The 19,356-nt window shown below is 42.1% G+C and overlaps 1 protein-coding gene across 1 annotated transcript in view; it reads left to right on the top strand.

Moving 5' to 3' along the window:
* The window catches only part of ARID5B (AT-rich interaction domain 5B), a 190,660-nt gene that overhangs the window by 135,690 nt on the left and 35,614 nt on the right, over positions 1–19,356 (top strand). Inside the window, exons 6-8 of the mRNA XM_052641125.1 lie at positions 10,058–10,170; positions 16,373–16,577; positions 18,498–18,550. Of these exons, the coding sequence (XP_052497085.1) occupies positions 10,058–10,170; positions 16,373–16,577; positions 18,498–18,550 (371 nt within the window). The remainder of the gene's footprint in view (positions 1–10,057; positions 10,171–16,372; positions 16,578–18,497; positions 18,551–19,356) is intronic.

Genomic DNA, 19,356 nt, shown 5'->3' with positions numbered 1-19,356 from the left:
ATTGTACTGAAACTTTGAATCATGATTTTTTGCTTATTATTTTAGCTTCAGATGTTATTCTTACTCTGCCTGCTTTTTAACACACATTTGTAAGGACCTATCTATAAGAGTAACATTGAACTGTTGACTAAACCAACATCGCCCAAGAGAAAGATAATGCAAGTCATATGTGAATTAAAATTTCCCAGTAACCACATTTTAAAGGATAAAAAGAAACAGGTAGAGTTAATTTTAATAACATTTAATATAATGCAGTGTATCTAAAATATTTTAATATATAATCAGTATAACATGTTAGTAATGGCCTATTTTATATTTTTTGTGTATTCTTGGAAACTTAGTGTGTATTTTATACTTACAGCACATCTCAGTTCGGACTAGATGTCTTAGGTGCTCAAGAGCCCTATGTGGATAGTGGTTGCCGTACTGGACAGAGCAACTCTAAACAGTCTTAGAAACTTTTTAGCTTTCACGGAAATAAGTGAACCATTTTCCGTGTGTTCTCCATGTTCACTGTGAGATTCCTATGGGTATCTTTCTGCTTTTTCCTGCAGTGTGACATCCTCTCACTCCCAGGAGCTGAGCTCCCTAGCTGACCCCACTGGGTTATAACAAGCTGACCTTGCTTAATATACCACCAGGCACTGTGGATCGTATTGCCACTTCTCCACACACACCCCCAGGCCCTTTCTCCTCACGCCACTTGGCTGCAGCACACATATTCTCTGCCACCTGTGGGCTCCGAGAAGCGACAAACAGGAATAGTAACCTTTTTGCTTCTAAGTAAGAGACTGTCCTACTTGTTTTTCACTTTCTTTTTGGCTGCACCATGTGGCATGCAGAATCTTAGTTCTGCCATCAGGAACTGAACCTGGGCCCTTGGCAGTTAAAGCACCGAGTCCTCAAGGGAATTCTCGGAAACTATCCTACCTCCTGTGGCTTCCCAGCTGGCACAGCGGTAAAGGATCTGCCTGACAGTGCAGGAGACGTAGGAGGTGTGGGTTCAGTCCCTGGGCTGGGAAGATCCCCTGGAGAAGGAAATCACAACCCACTGCAGTAATCTTGCCTGGGAAATTTCCATGGACAGAGGAGGTTGGCATACTGCATTCCGTGGGGTCGCAAAGACTCGGACATGACTTAGCGACTGAGCGCGCACACATCCTACTTCTTAAATTATTCTTTCTGAATGGTAGAAAAACATGAAGAGAGTGAAAAATCCTCTTTCAGCACAAATTCTTTTCGGGATTTTTAAAAAGAAATTGGGAAACTATTATATGATGATCTTTTACTTGTCCTTATGTGTTTGAAAAAGTGAAAAGCCTATACTATAAGTCCAAGTCTATAATAAGTTAAATATCTCCATGTTAATCCACACACACACACACACACACACACACAATCTCTCTTACTTATTTCCAAGTTGGGAATGTTTTCTTTAGAGATGTAGCAAAGCAATTATCCTTAATGTTGAACATGGAATATCTCATATCCAAACCTGGAGAAATGGCTGAACAAGAAAGTTCTGTTTATATGTGACTTTAAGAATTCTTTTGATATTTACTGCTCCTTGCGAGATTGTTCAATACAAAACTGTAGCTTTCACTTCTGTGCTGTCACATACAATGGTGACCCCATAGAACGTATCAATCGTGGAGTAGAATAAGCAGGTTTATTGATTGTAAAAAAAGAAAAAGAGACAAAGATTAATTCTCTATGCTTAAGAGGTCTTTATAAACTTCATAGATTATAGCCATCAAAATGTCTTTTAAAACCATTTCCAGAGTGAATCTTTAAATAGCCTAAAACAAAGCACTAGTTTCTTAAGTTAATATTCTATTGATATTACAGATAATTATATTAAGAAAGATTTAAATCTGTGTATATTGAATAGTTATCAAAAAATGCAGACATGAGTTATTTCAGATTCTTAAGAAAGCAGATACAGTGAGCAGTGAGACAATACATTTGTTCTAAGTGTAGTAGTTGTGATGCAGCTTTTTTCCCTCAACATCCAGCATGATCTTTCCTTTTATTTAAACTGAGGAGCTGGGGGTTTGGAGTTGGCTGATGGATACCTGACATCTGGGGAAATGAATAGCAGGAGAAATGAGTTGCGAGGTAGATGTGAAAGTCACATTTGAGCCACTGTGGTATTTGAGAGTCCAGTTGTTAGTTTTGCTGGAGTTGTGACTTCGTGACAAGACTTTGCAGCTGGGGGAGGAAACGGGATCCTCTGTGTGCAGTCTGAGGAGCAAGCTAGGCCCTCAGGTACCCACTCTGCCCCGATGTCTCTTTACAAAATATTTGGAATTCCAGTCTTTCCATAGGCTCCTGATACCATGGTCTATAGACTCCATTATCCCAAAGATGAATAACCATTTGCAGGGCGGCTATGAGCCGCTGCCTCTATCCCCTTACAGCTCCTGAAGGGGCTTTTTCATCTGAGATGGTCCCCCTGGCGGAATCTGTGGGTCGCTAGACGGACCAAAGTCTGAGAGGTCTGGCACTGATTTCAGTCATCTCCCCTTTTCAAGAATTCTCTCCATAAAGAGTCAGTACTCTGAAGACCCAGAATCTCTCCTCACTCTCCACCTTGATTTAGCTCCTAGATTTTGCCCACCAAAGTGATGGTGAAAAGCGACTATGATCCCTTCCTTCTTGGCCCAGTGCCTATCATACCTATCATAGACCTCCAGAATGTTTCTACATTCCTTTAGAATTCCCTACATTATTTTGGAATAACAAATAGATAGCATTCGGTCATTTAAATCCTGTCTCCTCCCTCAAGGCACAGAGGGGAAATAAAGATAGAGATCTGCCCATCACTGGTGGTAAAACCTGAGTGAAAAAGAGGTTTGCTCCTGCATTAATGGCAAGAATGCACAGAGTCACATGGTTTCAGACTAATTAGCAATACAGATGAGCTAGCAAGTCAAGTTCCATTTACAGGCTGGGGGAAGGGGAGAAGTAAAGTAATCTGTGTTGTTAAGTGTTTCTGAGAAATGAAGACCTCCAGGGCAGAGAGAAGGCGGATCAGGAAATAGCTATGCAAATCACATGCCTATGAAATTACTAAAACTTTGATCAGAGGCATTAACAATTGCTCCAGCATTCACAAGTATGAAACAGGAGTGAGTAAGACAGGGCAGGTTGGGAAGGCATTACAAAAGTGTTTGCTTACATGGTTTGTTGAGCAGTCAATGAAGTCCACAACTGTTTTGGACTTAAGTTGCCTGAGCAGTCCAGGTATGGCCAATGCAATAATACATTCCACTCTCATTAGTGACTCTTAGGGACCTCAGTGACAAAGAGCCAAAGTGCCTGGACCTCATATAAAGCCTGCTTATTATTTTTTTTCTCCAATCCTCTTTCTCATAACACTTCTGCTTACCCTTCCACAGGTGGTAGGAGAGGACCTGGGTTCTGTGAGAGTGTAGTTCATTGGAAATGCTTAATTGTATTTAGTAGGCACTGTGGTTCAAGCAACATTAAGGTGTGGCTTGGGCTGAAGCAAACTTGGAAACTCCAAGTGGCCGTGACATCCAGAGTAGCGAGTGTGACCATTCCCCTGGGGCACACCCCCTCGGACCCTGTTCAAGGCTTTCTGGTCTGGGTGGCATTTGAGAGTGAGGGCATTTGAGGCTGGCTTAAATGGCAACCCATTTCAGTATTCTTGCCTGGAAAATTTCATGGACAGAAGAGCCTGGTGGGCTGCAGTCCATGGGGTCACAAAGAGTCGGGCACGACTGGGTGACTAACATTTACAACACTTGCTGGCCTCAGTTCACAACTGCTGCTGCTGAGTTGCTACAATCATGTCCAACTCTTTGCGACCCTATGGACTGTAGTCCGCCAGTGTCCTCTCTGCATGGGATTCTCCAGGCAAGAATACTGGATGGGTTGCCGTGCCCTCCTCCAGGGAATCTTCCTGACCCAGGGATTGAACCCAGGTCTCCTGCTTTGGCAGCAGGTTCTTTACCACCAGTGCCACCTGGGGAACTCCTCACAACTCTGGACTCACTTTATTAATGCCTTTATTTGAGAGAAAAAAAAATTACTCTTAAAAAGGAAACGATCAGGAAAATTATAGGACATGATATCACTTTTGCAGCTTTTTCCTTTTTAAATTTTGTTTAAATTGTGCCTATTGCTCTGAAATCATCATTTAAGCCAGAAAGTCCCCCAGGATGGAGTTGTGCTTGTTAATGGCCTGATGTGTTCGCATCTCAGCACAGTTGCTTCTCAAACATTTCTGTTGAGTGTGGAAAATTATTTATAGACCAACAGAATAAAAGTAAACTTGCATGATCTTAAGTCCATATAAATAATTAATGCTTTGTGAATTCACGGAGTCAACGAATTATCAGACACTGAGTCCCAGCAGCTGCAGTTTTCCAGCCCCACTCTGTGAGGTGTGGACTGGGGAGTATATGGAATGTAACTGTGGATTTGAAACAATTTCAGGGAATCGTTTATGAATTTAAAAGCAAAAATGTTGGCTTTAAGTTAAAGCCAACATGAGAGCTGAGAGCTTCTGTTTTTCTTTTCTTTTTTCCCTAGTATTTGAAAACTGAAATTCTGTGAGAGATTATCTGTGAAATGCCTTTCTTTTATTACACCCATAAATTTCAGGAGTGGCTTTGATCAAGCTTTCTGCCATTCTTGGTTTCTAAATCTTTTACTCATATGTTAATAACTTTAAAAACACTCATCCTATTTTTGTTGTAGTGAAAGAGGAAGTTTCTAAATAGTCAAAAGGGAAACGTTGAAAATAGAACACAATAAATGATAACTAAATTAGGGTAGGTCCCCCCACCCCGCCCCAGCTTTCTGGGGCAATGCTCCATGCTGAAACTTGCCAGAGTATTTTAAGATTATTGTCTATAAAGAAAATGTACCAAAGAATTGAGATGCTCAGGGGAAAGGCATTAAAGAAATGCAAAGTATTATCAGTAATGCAGACTATACATAGAACAATGTTTGCCAGTCCTATTTTAATACTTCAGTCTGTGGAGTTTAGTTTTCTGACTTGTGTTTAGTGTTTAAAAAACACACACACAACTTGCAAATCAAATGAGTTTATGCTCTGCTGGCTTCCTCTAGACATTGACCCTGGGGGTCAAACTCTTAGGAAAATGATGCCTGGTTTTCCATTCCCCTAATTCCAGTCTCTACCAACGAGCAAGTCCTATCTCTGAGTGGAAGCTCACAGAGAATTTCTCGAGAGACTGTGTAGCTCTGTTGGCAACAAAATCCTCTCTGCAGAACGAGAAGAAAGAGTTGTTAACTGATGAGTCAATCCAGCTTTTATAGCAGTTTATCTTCGTGGTATTTTCAAGAGCATAAATGTTATAAAAAGAGAGATGGTCATGACAGGAAGAACACAGTAGGAAAAAAAACAGAAACGTTTAAGCCAAAAGCAATTTACTTTGCCAGTAACTGGTTACATTTCCTTTGTTTTATTATTATTATTGCAATATGAAAGTTTCCCACACCTGCACTGCCTGTCACATAACTTGTCAGAACCCACAGTGAAGTAAATACATAAATGAGTGCCTGCAACTCAGCTTCCAGACTCTTTAAGGGAAAAAAAAAAAAACAAACATGTTTTGCTCTACTGTCAAAAAAAAAAGAAGACTATGATTCATTAATAGTTGAAGGAGTTTTTTTTAAAAAAGGGAATAAACAAAACACATGGGTTAAATGTCAGAGTAGCCTGGAGCACTAGCAGTAGTCAATTTCTCCTGGGATTAACACCTATAGAAATAGCGGTGACTTCACAGTGGTGAATACTTGTTAATTTCATGGCACTGAGTAAGAGGAACAGATGGGCAGTCGGAGAGAGAAGATATTTTTTTAAAAAAACCATAGACATCATTCACTGATCAGGCAGAAAAGTCCATCGATGGCACACTGCAAGGGGGTGATGTACTTGGTGCTCTAAGTTTTATTGGAACGCTGTGACTTTGGTGAAAGTCTCATCACCTACTGCTCAGGATTGATGGGGACCCTGTGCTCACCAGCAGGGCTATAGGATGCTGTTTGGTGCCTGAGATGGGCTATAGCGCTCTTGTGCTATGTGGTATTTGAGAGTGTTTTCATTTGGGGATAGCTCCTTGGAGTCTGCCAGCCCAAGTTAAGACTAAATACGTCGTTATAAGACACAGCAAGTGTGTATGTTAAAGGGAAGTTCCTGAAAGCAGGAGCTCTGGATAAAGTCAGTTGCCTGGGTGGGAAGCTTTCTACTACCAGTTACCAGTGGTATGAAGTAAGACAAAATAATTTCTGTCTCAGTTACCTGGTCTGTAAAATGGGGATAATAATAAAAAATGTGCCTTACTGTGGGCTTGTTTTGAGTTTTAAATGAGTTGTTGTATACAAAGCTCTGATTGGCAAGAAAAAGTGCTCTGTAAGCATCGGTTATTATTATTAATATTTGTGGGTAATATTAAAAACATTCTTGCAAAGAGCACTGATTGAACTCTATGAATAAGCCAGGCCAGGGTTGGCCTGTGGGTATATACAATACACACGTCAAAGTACATTTATTGCTTCATGCTCTGTGTTTTTAAAAGTAGAACTGACTAGAACCAACTATGCTGTCAGTACATGTATTGCTAGCTTCCAAGAATCATTTTCTTGGTAGACACTGGCCTCCTCTAAATCAGCTGGAGCTGGTGTGATTCTGGAGTTATAGGATTCGGGTTCTCTCAGTAAGTCTGTGGCCCTGAGCTGTCAAGCAGAGGGCAGGTGTAAGTTGGTCCAGGGCAGCTGAGAGGAGGTGGACTGTTTCTTTAATAGAAGAGTCAAAGGCCAGAGTAAGCCCATCCCTGACCACCACCACACCATAAAGCATTTGTTTTCATTCACCCACCTAGCAAATAATTTTTTTTTTTTTTGTGACCCTGTAGGAAAAAAAGAGTAATTTGGGGACAAGAATATTTGCTGTCCCCAGAAGCCAGCCCTGCTGTCCCAAAGCTTCACCTTAGGTCTTGTGGATCTAAAAACTCTCTTAATTGTATCCTGGAGGCTCTTAACCTGGCCTGTATGGAGTCCTGCATGTCTCCCCCAGTACTTTTAACATCTGGTGTTCGGTTTATTTGCTCATTGCATGTGGGACAAGATCATGGCCCCCACTGAGATGCCAGACACAGTTACCCTAAGCAGGAACCAAAGGCTCATCTCCCACTGCGGGAGATCTCATCTCCCACGGTAAATTCCTGTTACTGGTGTTTGCTCCCAGAGCTCACAGGTGAGCAGGAAAGGTCAATGCCATTTACAGGTGCCCAATGTGATCGGTATACACGCGGTCAAGTTGACAGGCCTAGCTCTTGACACCAAGGGCATATATGTGGGCATCTTTATTTCCAGCAGTCACTTGATTATTCGACAATGTATTAGGCATTACTGCCCCTGGGTGGGTACTGGGGCAGAGAGAGATGAATCGGACATGGTCCTGCCATTGAGTACTCTCCGACTCAGTGTAAGAATAAGCCAGCTAAAGTAGAACTAACACAATGATACCTTCCATACCAGAAGGTCAGAAAAGGAGCTCAGAGGTGAGACTAACAGAGGTATTCAAATTTGATACTTTAGGGATTGGTGGGATATACCTGAAATATCAGTGTACTTGCCTTCTGAGGAACAAAAGGCTTTTTCTCTTGATCAGAGTCTACTTAGAGCTTCGGTTTGTGTGACCAGACTATTAGGTGCTAGCCTGTTCTAAATTTGTAATTCTCAGAATTTGTTGGGGAAGGGCATGTGCCTCTCTGGGTTCTAAGAGCAGCTCAAAGAATGGAGAAAATAGACCCGATTTGGGGGTGACTTATCGTCAGTTCCCGAAACCTCTGCCTTTATTTAAAACAGCCTGTTCAATTCGAGTTCTCTCTGTCTAAAAGGCCTTTGGGATTTGAAAGCTTTTCTGGAAGTAAATGCCTTTTAGGTTTAAATGCTTTTTGCCGAAATTGTTAGGAAGGAAAGATCATAGTAACAAGTCTTAGAACAGAGGCAATGTTGTTTTGTTCCTTTTAATGAAATGCCCCAGACCTACCTCAAGTTCTGTCAGTTTCTGTCTGCTCTCTGCTGGGCTATTATTTTGATAAGGAACTTGAAAGTACATCCTTCCTTCACCGTCATTAAAGTCTTAGCACTTGGGTCAGTTGTGGCAATACTTCTGTGCTACACTGAGAGTCCTCAAATCAAAATAGTCCCCACCCTGGCTCCAGGCAGAGGGCCTCATCAGTTCATGGAAGGTGGCATCACGCTCTGACCGGGGAGCAGGAGGTCAGGAGCCACAAAACAGGCAGGATGAAGTCACCCACCCCATTCGGGGAGGTGGAGAGAGGCGAGCCCTGCCTGCCAGTCTGGCAGCTCCAGCCAAGTCCTCGGAGCTCATCCCACACACCCCGTGCTAGTCACTGCTGTGTGTTTACATGAGTAATGGAGCTGCCGGGGGAGGGGAGTTGTAAGCAGAGCGCTGAGCCTCGCAGCTCGCATTCGGAGGGAAGCTGACATCCACACCAAGTCGAGTGGAGACTTCAGGGACGTGGGGCCGGGGAGCAGTCACATGCTGTAGCTTTCATGAGCACAGACATCATCAAGCAGATGTTTGCCGACTGGAATGGGTAATCGCCGCTTTCTCTTTGCTTGATTTTCTGTTTGTGAGTTTGTATCCCTTTGGTAATGCCAGGATCGCTTTCTGAGATGCGCTTTCAGAGAGACATTGTGGGGAGATGAGAGGAGAGCAGATTGGGAAGCGGGGAGTCTGAGCCCTAAAACCACTTTTGAAACTTTTGCCTGATTTGAAAGGCAGCTCTGCTTTATTGTGCTTTGTCAACAGCAAGACTGTTATCCATAGTAGAAAATCAAATTAGTGGGATTATTTGTGTTTGTAAGACGAGTATGATGTACAGTGTCCTAAAACCACTGGCTAACTGCATGACATAAGTAAGATTAACAACAATTAAGAGGGTTGGAGTTGTTCAGATTTCATATGGCCATAATCATACCTTAAAGCAATAATAATTTAAAAGAAAAGTGTGGTACCTTGAAAGGGCTTAAAGAAATTGCTTGGGGTGTAATTGGTTAGTTTGAAATTCTTCAAGGGCTAGCCAGTTAGTTAGTTAGTTTTAATTTTGCTTGACTGGGGAACTGGTGAAGTTAAATGTGAAAACTCATGTCATGCCGGAGAGTCATAACAGCACTCAAGAAACAGCAGCCTTTTTTTTTTTTTTCCTCTCCTTCTTTTATGGATCTTAAAGGGATTCAACCTCAGCATCCAAGATGAGATATAACTTTGATTTGTGTCTTGTCTGTGGCTTTTAAAAAGTATAATCTCCACGGAATCAGGCTAACTCCAGTATGATCTTTGGACGTTATTTTAAATAACCCTCAAGATCTTCATAAAATATATGTATATTGAAAAGAAAAAGAGCATACTGACTTACATGTACCTGCCAGATGCCCTGAGATCTGAGACATGCTGGTTGCAAATACTGTGTAGTAAATACATTTGGTAATATTTTTCAGATTATTGTGAATGCCTCTGTCTACAGCTCTCCCTTACTTATTTGTATCATACTTTGAGAAAATGCTTACCTTTCCACTTTTGAAGAGAGAGGTTTTCAAATGTTACAGTACTGTGATGCCGTAATGGGCTGGCATATCTCTTGGGTTTCTGAAAACAAGATACAAAACAAAACACAAAGAATGAGCCTGGCTCAGGGCTGTCTTTCAAGGCCAGTGTGTGTTTCTTGTGTAACAACAGGGAAGTGCGTTTTCCTTATTATCGTCCTTTAAAGCCGAGGGCTTCATTGTATTTACATTAATTAGATGTGTTCCAGTGTAACAGGTTAGCTTTGAGAAACATGTCCAGAAGTGCAGAGGCTATGTAGACGCAGCCCATCAGAGAGGGACGTCTGAAAGGAGGCTTGGCTACCGCAGATGTGTACATTTCTCGGAACAATTAGAGGGCGCCACTGGAGTGAGTGTCTCAGTTTTTAATAAGGAAACCCACGCAAATGAAAATGCCTCTCAATTGTTCTCCATTTGTTTTCAGCGCCAAATCTTAAAGGCAGACCACGCAAAAAGAAGCCATGCCCACAAAGAAGAGACTCTTTCAGTGGTGGTAAAGATTCCAACAACAATTCCGATGGCAAATCCGTTGCCAAGGTACAGTCATTTGGTTCCCCAGTATATGGTGGTATTCGTTTCTGCTGCATCTTTTTATTTTCCCCTTTTTCTCTTTATCTGTCTGCGCCTGTGTCTTGGTGGCAGTTTTCAATTCAGAATCTGACTTTGGTATTCACAGCCCTCTGCTGTGCCTGTTCCTGCCACCCCCGCTCCCCTGGCGGGGGTTGAGGGGGGAGCTGGGGGGGGGGCAGTGCAGGCATTTTGATTAGTCAACAGAAAGACTTCCCACCTCCCGGCTTGGAGGGTTGGGTAAAGGACAGATGATTAAGCGCCCACGTCATTGAGGCTGAGATTTCATAGTAGGTGACACAATGACATAGTTTACTCTGCTGGTATCAAAAATAGACTGGATGAACCATCCTCTTTCTGAATGTATTCATCTAAATATGCTTCAGAGATGAAAACTGGATGGAATTAGAAATGGCTAGAATGAATTTTTTTTTTTCAAGTTATTTTTTTTCCAAATCCCCTCTAATTGACCTTAGGATTAAAGACACGTAGCCCAGTCCTTACATGTATACATATACTTGTATAGAAATTTATATGTTTTTAAAGATCATTTGTAATGCAGAATGGAAGCCCAAATTCTAGACTCTCCTTTCAGGGCCTGGGGCCGTTTTGCCTTAGCATTCTTAGGAATCTTGCAAGTGCATGCCTGAAGAATTTAGCACCGAGAAGGGTGAAGTGTCACTTCATATTTTTAGGCTTATCTTTTTCACTTTTGTGGGCTTGGATTGTATTTCCATGATTCCGTTTACGGGGTGTTTGCGTTTAGGTGTTGTTTCTGTGCCAAAGATAGCAATAGCCCCTTTAGGACCTGAATTGAAGCCCAGAATTCAACTGACACCACATTTCCAGATCCAAGGACTAAACTTACAAAAATGGGAGCACTTAAAAGTGCTCTAGAAGATCCTGATGTGGAAAACCATGACTTCAGTTCTATGCTGGCAGTTGACTGTTTCTGTGCCATGCCCTCCACGTCTCTTCCAGTGTAAAGAAGCAAATCACAGACATTCACATTCTGTATCTTATCTTCAAGCATGACTGTTTCATCAGGAAGTTCTGAGGACTTTCAAAATTGCAAAGGGTTAAAAAGATCACCTAGTACAAATGTATATTTTCTGGCTAAAAACGAATCTATTTTTGCCTAAAGTTATTTTTGTTCTATTCCTTTGACCTTCTGCGAGTGAGTCCATGTGGATACCGAGGGTGACATTTTCCCATAATTTGGACATCTTGGCCCTACAACTACCTATCCAGGACTTTGGCTTCTGTGATCTTGAAGGATGTCAGCGGGAACAGTTTATTCCCTATGATGTGGCTTGCAAGATACTGCAGGATGGAGCCGAGAGAGATCATAGCCCTCAGCAGAGCTTGTACTGACAACGTCTCGTGTTGGAGCCCTGCCCCATACCTCTAAGGTGATGTCCTGTGTTTATCCCAGCATGTTCTGCGCCTGAGCCCAGCAGGATGAAGCTCCTTCTCGAGTCACTGGCGGCCACCACCACGGTGTGCCTCTGGGAGCTTTACAGGACTCATACAATTGACCTGAAAGAACAGCACCTCTCCTTCCATGGAAGGCAGCTCAGGACTCATACTGGGACCCACAAAACTGAAGAGAACTGGAGGCTGTATTTGCTGCTCACCTGCTTCTTAGGAATTGGAGTCTAGCCTGGGTTTTCTAAGTGACCCTTTCCACCTGCCCTGCACCACCACTGCCTTTCAGCATCTTTACAAGGAGGAGGCTCACCCTTTCATCACAGATATCACTGGTGAGTGGATGAACGTGACGCTGTAGTCAGCTCCCAGGGACCAGTCTGAACGCCTTGCTCTTCTTGGGAGTCTTGGATTACAGTCCTGCCTTGGCTGCTTCCACTGGGTCTGGAAAGACCACTTCACCTAGAAGAGAGAGACTGGTAGCTATGAAGTATGGCGGGCTTCTGTTGTCACTGATGAGTGGATGCAAAGTCCCTGCAGAATAAACAAGCCACATCTGGGGCCAGGACAACCAAGCGAAAGGCAGGTGTGTCTTCGAGTGGTCTCTTCTCAGGAAATACTACAGGAGAGGTTACAAGCCTGTGACCATCTGATCACTTGCTGAACTGGAAGCAATGTTGCAGGCGACAGTTGGGCTTTTTAACCAAGACCTGTGTGGCTGTTTTTTTCAGAAGTGCCTCAAACAGACCACTTCTAACTATGGATAAGTACCAGCTTTCTGCAGCTCCATGCAGCAAAGCGCTGTCACAGTAAGAACCCACTCAGTTTGTTGTCTGCATGGCTGGAAAAGCAGGTCAAGTTAATTTGCCTGTCGCCATCCAGAGTTTGCCCTCTTTCAGTGAGAACATGAAAACTAGCTTTGTAAGACTGTTTTCCAAGGGACTGAGAATGTCATGGCTTTACAATGACAGAGTCATGGAGAAGAGGCTACCAGTTCTCTGAAGATGACAAGAACATGTCCTACCCAAATCCAGGTCTGGGGCAAAAAACTTATTCACATGGTGACTTATATAAGAGAAGTCTTCTTAGCCTGGCTCTCAAATGAAAGGCCTCCATTGATAGAAGGCAAATGACTTTTCACTTCCTGTAAGCACTTTGCAATGGCCAGAAGTACACAACAGGTGGCTTACATTCTAAAAGGACCATTGGAAAGGGAAACTGCAGTATGTTCTTTCATTGAAATCACAAACATACTTTCACTATTTTACAAATGTGATGCTTTCATTATTTTCAGTATTTTTCATCCCATTTGGTCCTAAGAACTTACCCCCGGGGAATATCCTTCTTGTTTCTTGAGGAGGAACATGAGGATTTCCGAGGAAGTTAGTAACCAAATAGAAATTAGACTCTCGTTCCTTTCCTGCTGGTTCAGCACATCCTGCTGCCTCGGTTGAAGGCTGGATTAGTTACAGCTCAATCCAGTGAAAGGATGTGGTTAATATCAAATAGGTGGTGGTTCACTGCAAACGTTAAATGTGGATCCTTTAATTAGCACTTCCTCAATCACTCTGGAAACCCCAGAGCTCTTGGTGAACTCGACAAGTGTAAGGCGCTCAGGTCAGGAAAAACAGACTATAGTAATTACCTGTTAACATCAAAAGGCTGGGCTTTCTCGAGGTCTACATGAAGACTAGCTCCCATGTAATATTTCAGTAGCTTAAAATGCTGAGACAGTTTCCGTTAAGTGTGAAAAATTGTACCAAGGAACTTGACCTGGTCCTACCCAGAAAGAGAATTATCCTCTAGAGGGCTCATGTATGTTGAGAAATGCGTGCAGTTAGTCTGTGAAGGGAAACTACTGTTCGTGTCTTACAAATCCCCCAGACTCGAGAAGGAGCTCCCTGAGGCTCAGGATGCAATTCAGAAGGCGGCAGCCAGGCTACACCTGGTTTCCTGTCGTCAGGGGTCCGATGACTCTGGGCTGGGCTCGTGTGTTCTCTCCATGCTTCCTTTTCTCTCCGGTTGCTTCTGCATGGCTGAGGCAGCTCCCTAGACACTAAGGGGCAAAGCTCATACTCCCTTAACTTCTGGCCTATTATCACTGCAAACTTAAGATTCAGCCTGATTTTATATGCAAAGCTGACATCAAGTCCTGTTTTTAAAGGGTTTATAGTGAGGAGATCTGAGTTCTAGACTCCGAGTTCTACCTGACCCTAGCCACACGCCAAAATACATCACCTCACTGAGCTTCAGTTTCCTCCTCTGTAAGTTGGGACTCGGGGATGCTTGTATGAAGCCCCCGGTGCTGCTCCCAGCTCACTGTGGCTACTCCATTCACACTGGTTTCTTTCCCTTTGCTCGACACACAACAGAAGGCATGGAGCTCTTTACACTCGGGAAACCACCTAGCTTTATCTTCTGCTTCTCACTTGGTAAATCACATTTCTAAGCTATAGGTTTTGCAATGCTTAGTCATAAGATACACGTTTTAATTGGAAGAATGTTTTGACTCATTGGAAAAGACCCTGATGCTGGGACAGATTGAGGGCAGGAGGAGAAGAGGGTGACAGAGGATGAGATGATTGGATGGCATCATCAACTCAATAGACATGAGTTGAACAAACTCTAGGAGATAGTGAAAGACAGGGAAGACTGGCGTGCTGCAGTCCATGGGGTTGGGAAGAGTCAGGCATGACTGAGCAGCTGAACAGTAACATTTAGACTATCAACTTAATATTTTTATGAGTGTCAGTAAAAGATAGTGTTTAAAACCATAAGTCCTTGAGTGACACAGCCATGCCGTGCCGTGCTGAGTCACTTCAGTCGTGTCTGACTCTTTGCAACCCCATGGACTGTAGCCCACCAGGCTCTTCTGTCCATGGGATTCTCCAGGCAAGAATACTGGAGTGGGCTGAGACTGCGAGGGTTCAAGTCCCAAACTCACTACTTACTAACCTGGATGCTGGACGTGATCCTATGGTCTTGGACGTGTTACTCTTCCTCTCGTACCTCAGTTGCCCCATCTCTGATAGGAGGGTGATAACCTGCCCTTAGGGTCATGAGCATGAAAGGAGATGACACCAAAAAAGGGCTTAGAATAGAGCTGGACTACATAGTAAGCACTCAGAAAAAGCCAGGAAGCAATACAGATTAGAACTGGAGTGATTTTTATGATTTCAAAGAGCTGTTAAATTATAGATTTCATCGGAACTTTACACTCAACAATCTAAAATTTGGCAGTGAAAAATGATGACAACATAAAGTATCCCAGGATGCTCGCCTTAATCTAATGTTACAAAGTACTAAAGTTTGAAAATAACTGTAAGTAGAAATCCTACGTGGGTAAATGTTTTCATCCCATTTCCACTGCTCTTTAAAAATGAAAATCTTATCTAGAGGCCTGGTTGAATGAGTTGTGCAGGAAGTTTTATTTATTTATTTTTTTCAGGACCCATGTAGATATTAAACTGGTGTGTTCATGTGAGAGAATAAGCAATAAAGAAAACCCTTGTAGAGGAGATGTTTCCCTTTAATAAATAAGCATAGCCTTTTATGTTCGTAGTGCTTGCAAAGGAGAATCTGAATGGAAAGACAGAGAGGGGTCAGGAATCTGAAATGGAAAACCTTGTCGACTGTGTGGGACATGTTAATTCACCATATTTCCCAGGCACTCATCCTCTCCTCGCTGATGTTAGGTCGGGAGATGTAAAGAATATTGGAACCTACTCGTTCCCCGTGGGCACACTTGAACTCGAAGCTTGACCCTTTGTACTTCCCCCTTTGACAGTTAAAACAGCTCAGCACCTTAGCATATTATTTAACAACCATCAAAGGCCTCTTGTAGAACATGGCAGTGAGGCGGGATCGTGGGGTTAGCTGCTCCATGTGGCCCATTTACCACCATTTATTTTTTAATTCTGAAGCTTTTCACTTACTCCTCCTGGGTTTTTACTTGACCTCTACTTTTTCCTTTGTGGCCACTTAACATCTATGGGATTTTCAGAGCTGACTGAAAAGCTAGGCACCCTCATGAAAGAGGGGTGTCTGGTTTCCTATTGAGGATGTGTCTGGGTGTCATGCTCGGGTGACGGATGGCAGACTCTGCTGGTGCTCCCGACATCAGCCAGCATTGGCCTGTTTTTCCAGGTTGCTGGGAAGAGTTGCAACAAGATCAGTTTACTGTGAAGAAATGCACTTGCCTTTCATCTTGATCCAAAGTGCAGAACCTGGGACTCTTACTAAGAATGCAGGGTTCCTTCCATGATGACAGTAACCACTGGTACCCTTTAGGAAAATAAAGTGTATAAAGGGACAGGAGAGTGGTCCCAGCAGATGTAAACACTGTTTCTGGTTTCACATCAACATGCTGGTAAGGAGTCTAAAAGAGGCTGGCATAGTTTGGCAAACCATGGCCCACTGGCCACCTGTTTCTATAAATAAGATGTTATTGGAACACAGCCGCATCCGTTTGTTTACATACTATGTGTGATGGCTTTCGTGTCTAGCGTTGAGTAGTTGTGACCAAGGTTATAGTACCCCAAAGCCTACCACAGTTTCCGGCCCTTCTCACAAATTTACCGTCCGTGGTCTGTGATGCTCTAGGAGCTATTTCAGGGCCAGGATAGTTTCCTGGGTGCCCCCCTTCCCACTTTAGTGGACGATGTCTCTAGCTATGTCCCTGTAGGAATCCCAGAGCTGTGCTGGATTTGACATGGCCTTTTATTTTTTTTTCCCCCTTTTCCAGGTGAAATGTGAGGCTAGGTCAGCCTTGAACAAACCGAAGAATAACCATAATAATTGTAAAAAAGTCTCCAATGAAGAAAAACCAAAGGTTGCCATTGGTGAAGAGTGTAGGGCCGACGAGCAGGCCTTCCTGGTGGCACTTTATAAATACATGAAAGAAAGAAAGACACCAATAGAACGAATACCCTATTTAGGTTTTAAACAGAGTAAGTATACTTGTTTTCATTTCTGAAATATCAAAGCTACTCAGATTCTTTGAATTGGGGGTTGGAAATTTTTGACTCAGGCTTATGTTGAAATCCTCTACCGGGGATGATACTCTGTTTATACTAAATCTACAAATCATCCAGGCCAGGAATTTCTTCCCCCTGCCTCTTTCTGCTACGTTGTTCCCTTCTGGGGCAGTTGCAGTGAGATATTTATAGGCTTGAATCCACTGATTATGACTGGAAATAGACATGTTGAAAGTTTCTCATTTTCTGTTTTGTCAATCTTGAGTGTCTGTAACGCCTTTCTTCTGAGATAATAACATGACGTAGTTTTATCAGGCACAGATGTTGCCTGTGAAAAGACAGCTTTTGAAAGGAGGACATTTAAAGATGGACAAAACAACCACAAAGAGAAAACATATTTCCTAAGCCCCAAATTTGTCCAGAGATAACAAAGACATGATGACTTCAGAGAAAACAAGAAATACACAAATTTGAACTGAGGGCCCAATTTTGAATTACTTTGACATGTACATGTAAGTGTCATCATATATTTTAGAGAAGAACAGGGAACTCATGGCTGAGCAGAATTCCATATAAAGAGAAGAAACCCAGACCCTGTCCTGATTTCACAACTGAGTATATATTTTACCTCTGTCTGGATTTTGTGGCACACAAAGCGATGAGCCCCTGGTTTGAAATAGTATTTTCTCCAAATGTATCTTCTAGATTAAAACCATGTGTCATTCTGATGAAGAATGTCAAACCTGTATGTTTTACATAACAATTTACATACCTAATAGCAATTGGCACTGATTGCAAGAGAACACTCGCAGCCATTATAAACTTATATAACTACGAATGATTACAATGTTTGTCTGAAAACTGGCTGCTTGAAATAGAAGTAAAATTAATGTACTATGAACAGCTTTGTTGCATTATGCATTGGTTCAGATTAAATCAAGGCCGAGGCAGGCCCCTTGATAGCTTTGAAATAGTGCAAGGTTCAGTGAGGCTTTTTGAAAGTGTTGTGTCACAGAGCCTTTTTTTTTTTATTCTTCATTTCCTTTACCAAAGAATTACTTGAAGTTCAATTTTCCCCTCTTATGAAAGAATCAAATCCTCAGCAGTCCCATTCCATGGTATTTAGTAGAAATGAACAGGGTTACCAGTAATTCGGCATAGATAATTAATAGCATGAACATATGCACGCCCTGTGAAGAGAAATTTGTTTTTAAAAATACGTATTTGCACCATCACACAGGCAAGTAAGTTAGGGGATGAGGTGGGCACATTTCTCAGTTCCTTTGGGAATGAACAATCTTCCTTTCCTTTGATTTGTTGTATCACCGCACCCTCAAGGGTGACTGACTTATTTACCTGCTCAGTGCAAGGCACCATGTGATACTGAAATATGCTGTGGAGCTTTTAATGTACTGCTGCCATCAGAAATTCTGTTAAGGTAATCATATATTAAAGTGGTTGGTATTTATTGATTATGGAGAGTTCTTCTCTGAAGGAGGCATTACATATTACTGTTTAATCAATGGCTTCTTTCTAAGGGTCCTACAAGACAACCCCTGTTTTGAATCCCATGCTTTTCTCAAGGAGGCTGTAACGTAGCTTCCCCTGGTCTGCTGATGGCAACAGGACTAAAAATTGTGTTGTCCTTTATCCTAAAAGTAGAACTGTTTCTGTATTTGTGACTGTTTCTTAAGAAATATTTTAAGTGGTACTAATATACCCTGTTGTTGAATACTCATTGGCAAATTGTTTCCCAAGAACTTAGCTCTCTGGGTTATGTTAATATTTCTTTTTATTTCTCTTTCTCATTGAAAAAACAAAATGTTTTAATTGACATTTCTTGGAAATATGTTAATGCAATGCTTATCTAAATACTTATTGTCCCTCTAACAGTTAACCTTTGGACTATGTTTCAAGCTGCTCAAAAACTGGGAGGATATGAAACAGTAAGTGTTTAAGCAACTTAAATGAAATAATTTTGTAATCTAACTCCCCCTACCCCCAACCCTGCTTTGACCAAAATGGAGAAAATGCAAACATGACCATCACTGACTGCCTTTTCAAATGGCTGTACACTTTTGGGGGTTTATTGGGCCGCTTTTGGAAGCAGTCCCAATTAGTTCCAGGTTTGGCAAAATTGTAAACTTGTCGTAAAAACTACAAGTGGAAAACATATGTAACTCTCCCCTGTCAGGGAAATTAGTTAGGTCTGTAATTTTTTCCCATGTTGAGAAAGGGCTATTATTGTACAACAAGCCAAGATTGCATAAAAGAAATTTCCCTTGGCAACATACCTGACATCTGTTCATGTCTAATATGGGAAATGTATTAAAGGCTTTCAAAAGTAATCAGTATTGGCCATTAAGGAATAGAACGCAGCAGAATCTCCTCTCATTCTAGAGCAGAGAAGCTTTATTAGACAAGGGTCAGTGCTGCATAAACAGGAAGTTATCAAACTTACTCAGAACAGGCTCTGACACTCTTTATCAGCTAATTCTAACTGACAGGAACGGGTTATTTTTAGCTTACAGGAAAATTTGATGGCCACGGATTTTTACAGCATGAATTTTGAACCGATAAAATGTTAGAGCAACAGACTCAGATCAGAATCTTGAAAAGAAGAAGAAAGAGCTGCGCTAATGTAGCATACAGAGATGACATCTGTAATAAAATCAAGTGACATAGGAAGATGTCGTCATTGGAAAGATTTTCTCCTCCACATAGTGATCAGATTGAGTTGTGCAGTTTCTTC

Source organism: Budorcas taxicolor, chromosome 5 (assembly GCF_023091745.1).
Source record: "Budorcas taxicolor isolate Tak-1 chromosome 5, Takin1.1, whole genome shotgun sequence".
Classification (NCBI taxonomy): Eukaryota; Metazoa; Chordata; class Mammalia; order Artiodactyla; family Bovidae; genus Budorcas; species Budorcas taxicolor.
This window is presented reverse-complemented; position numbering and strand designations above follow the sequence as displayed.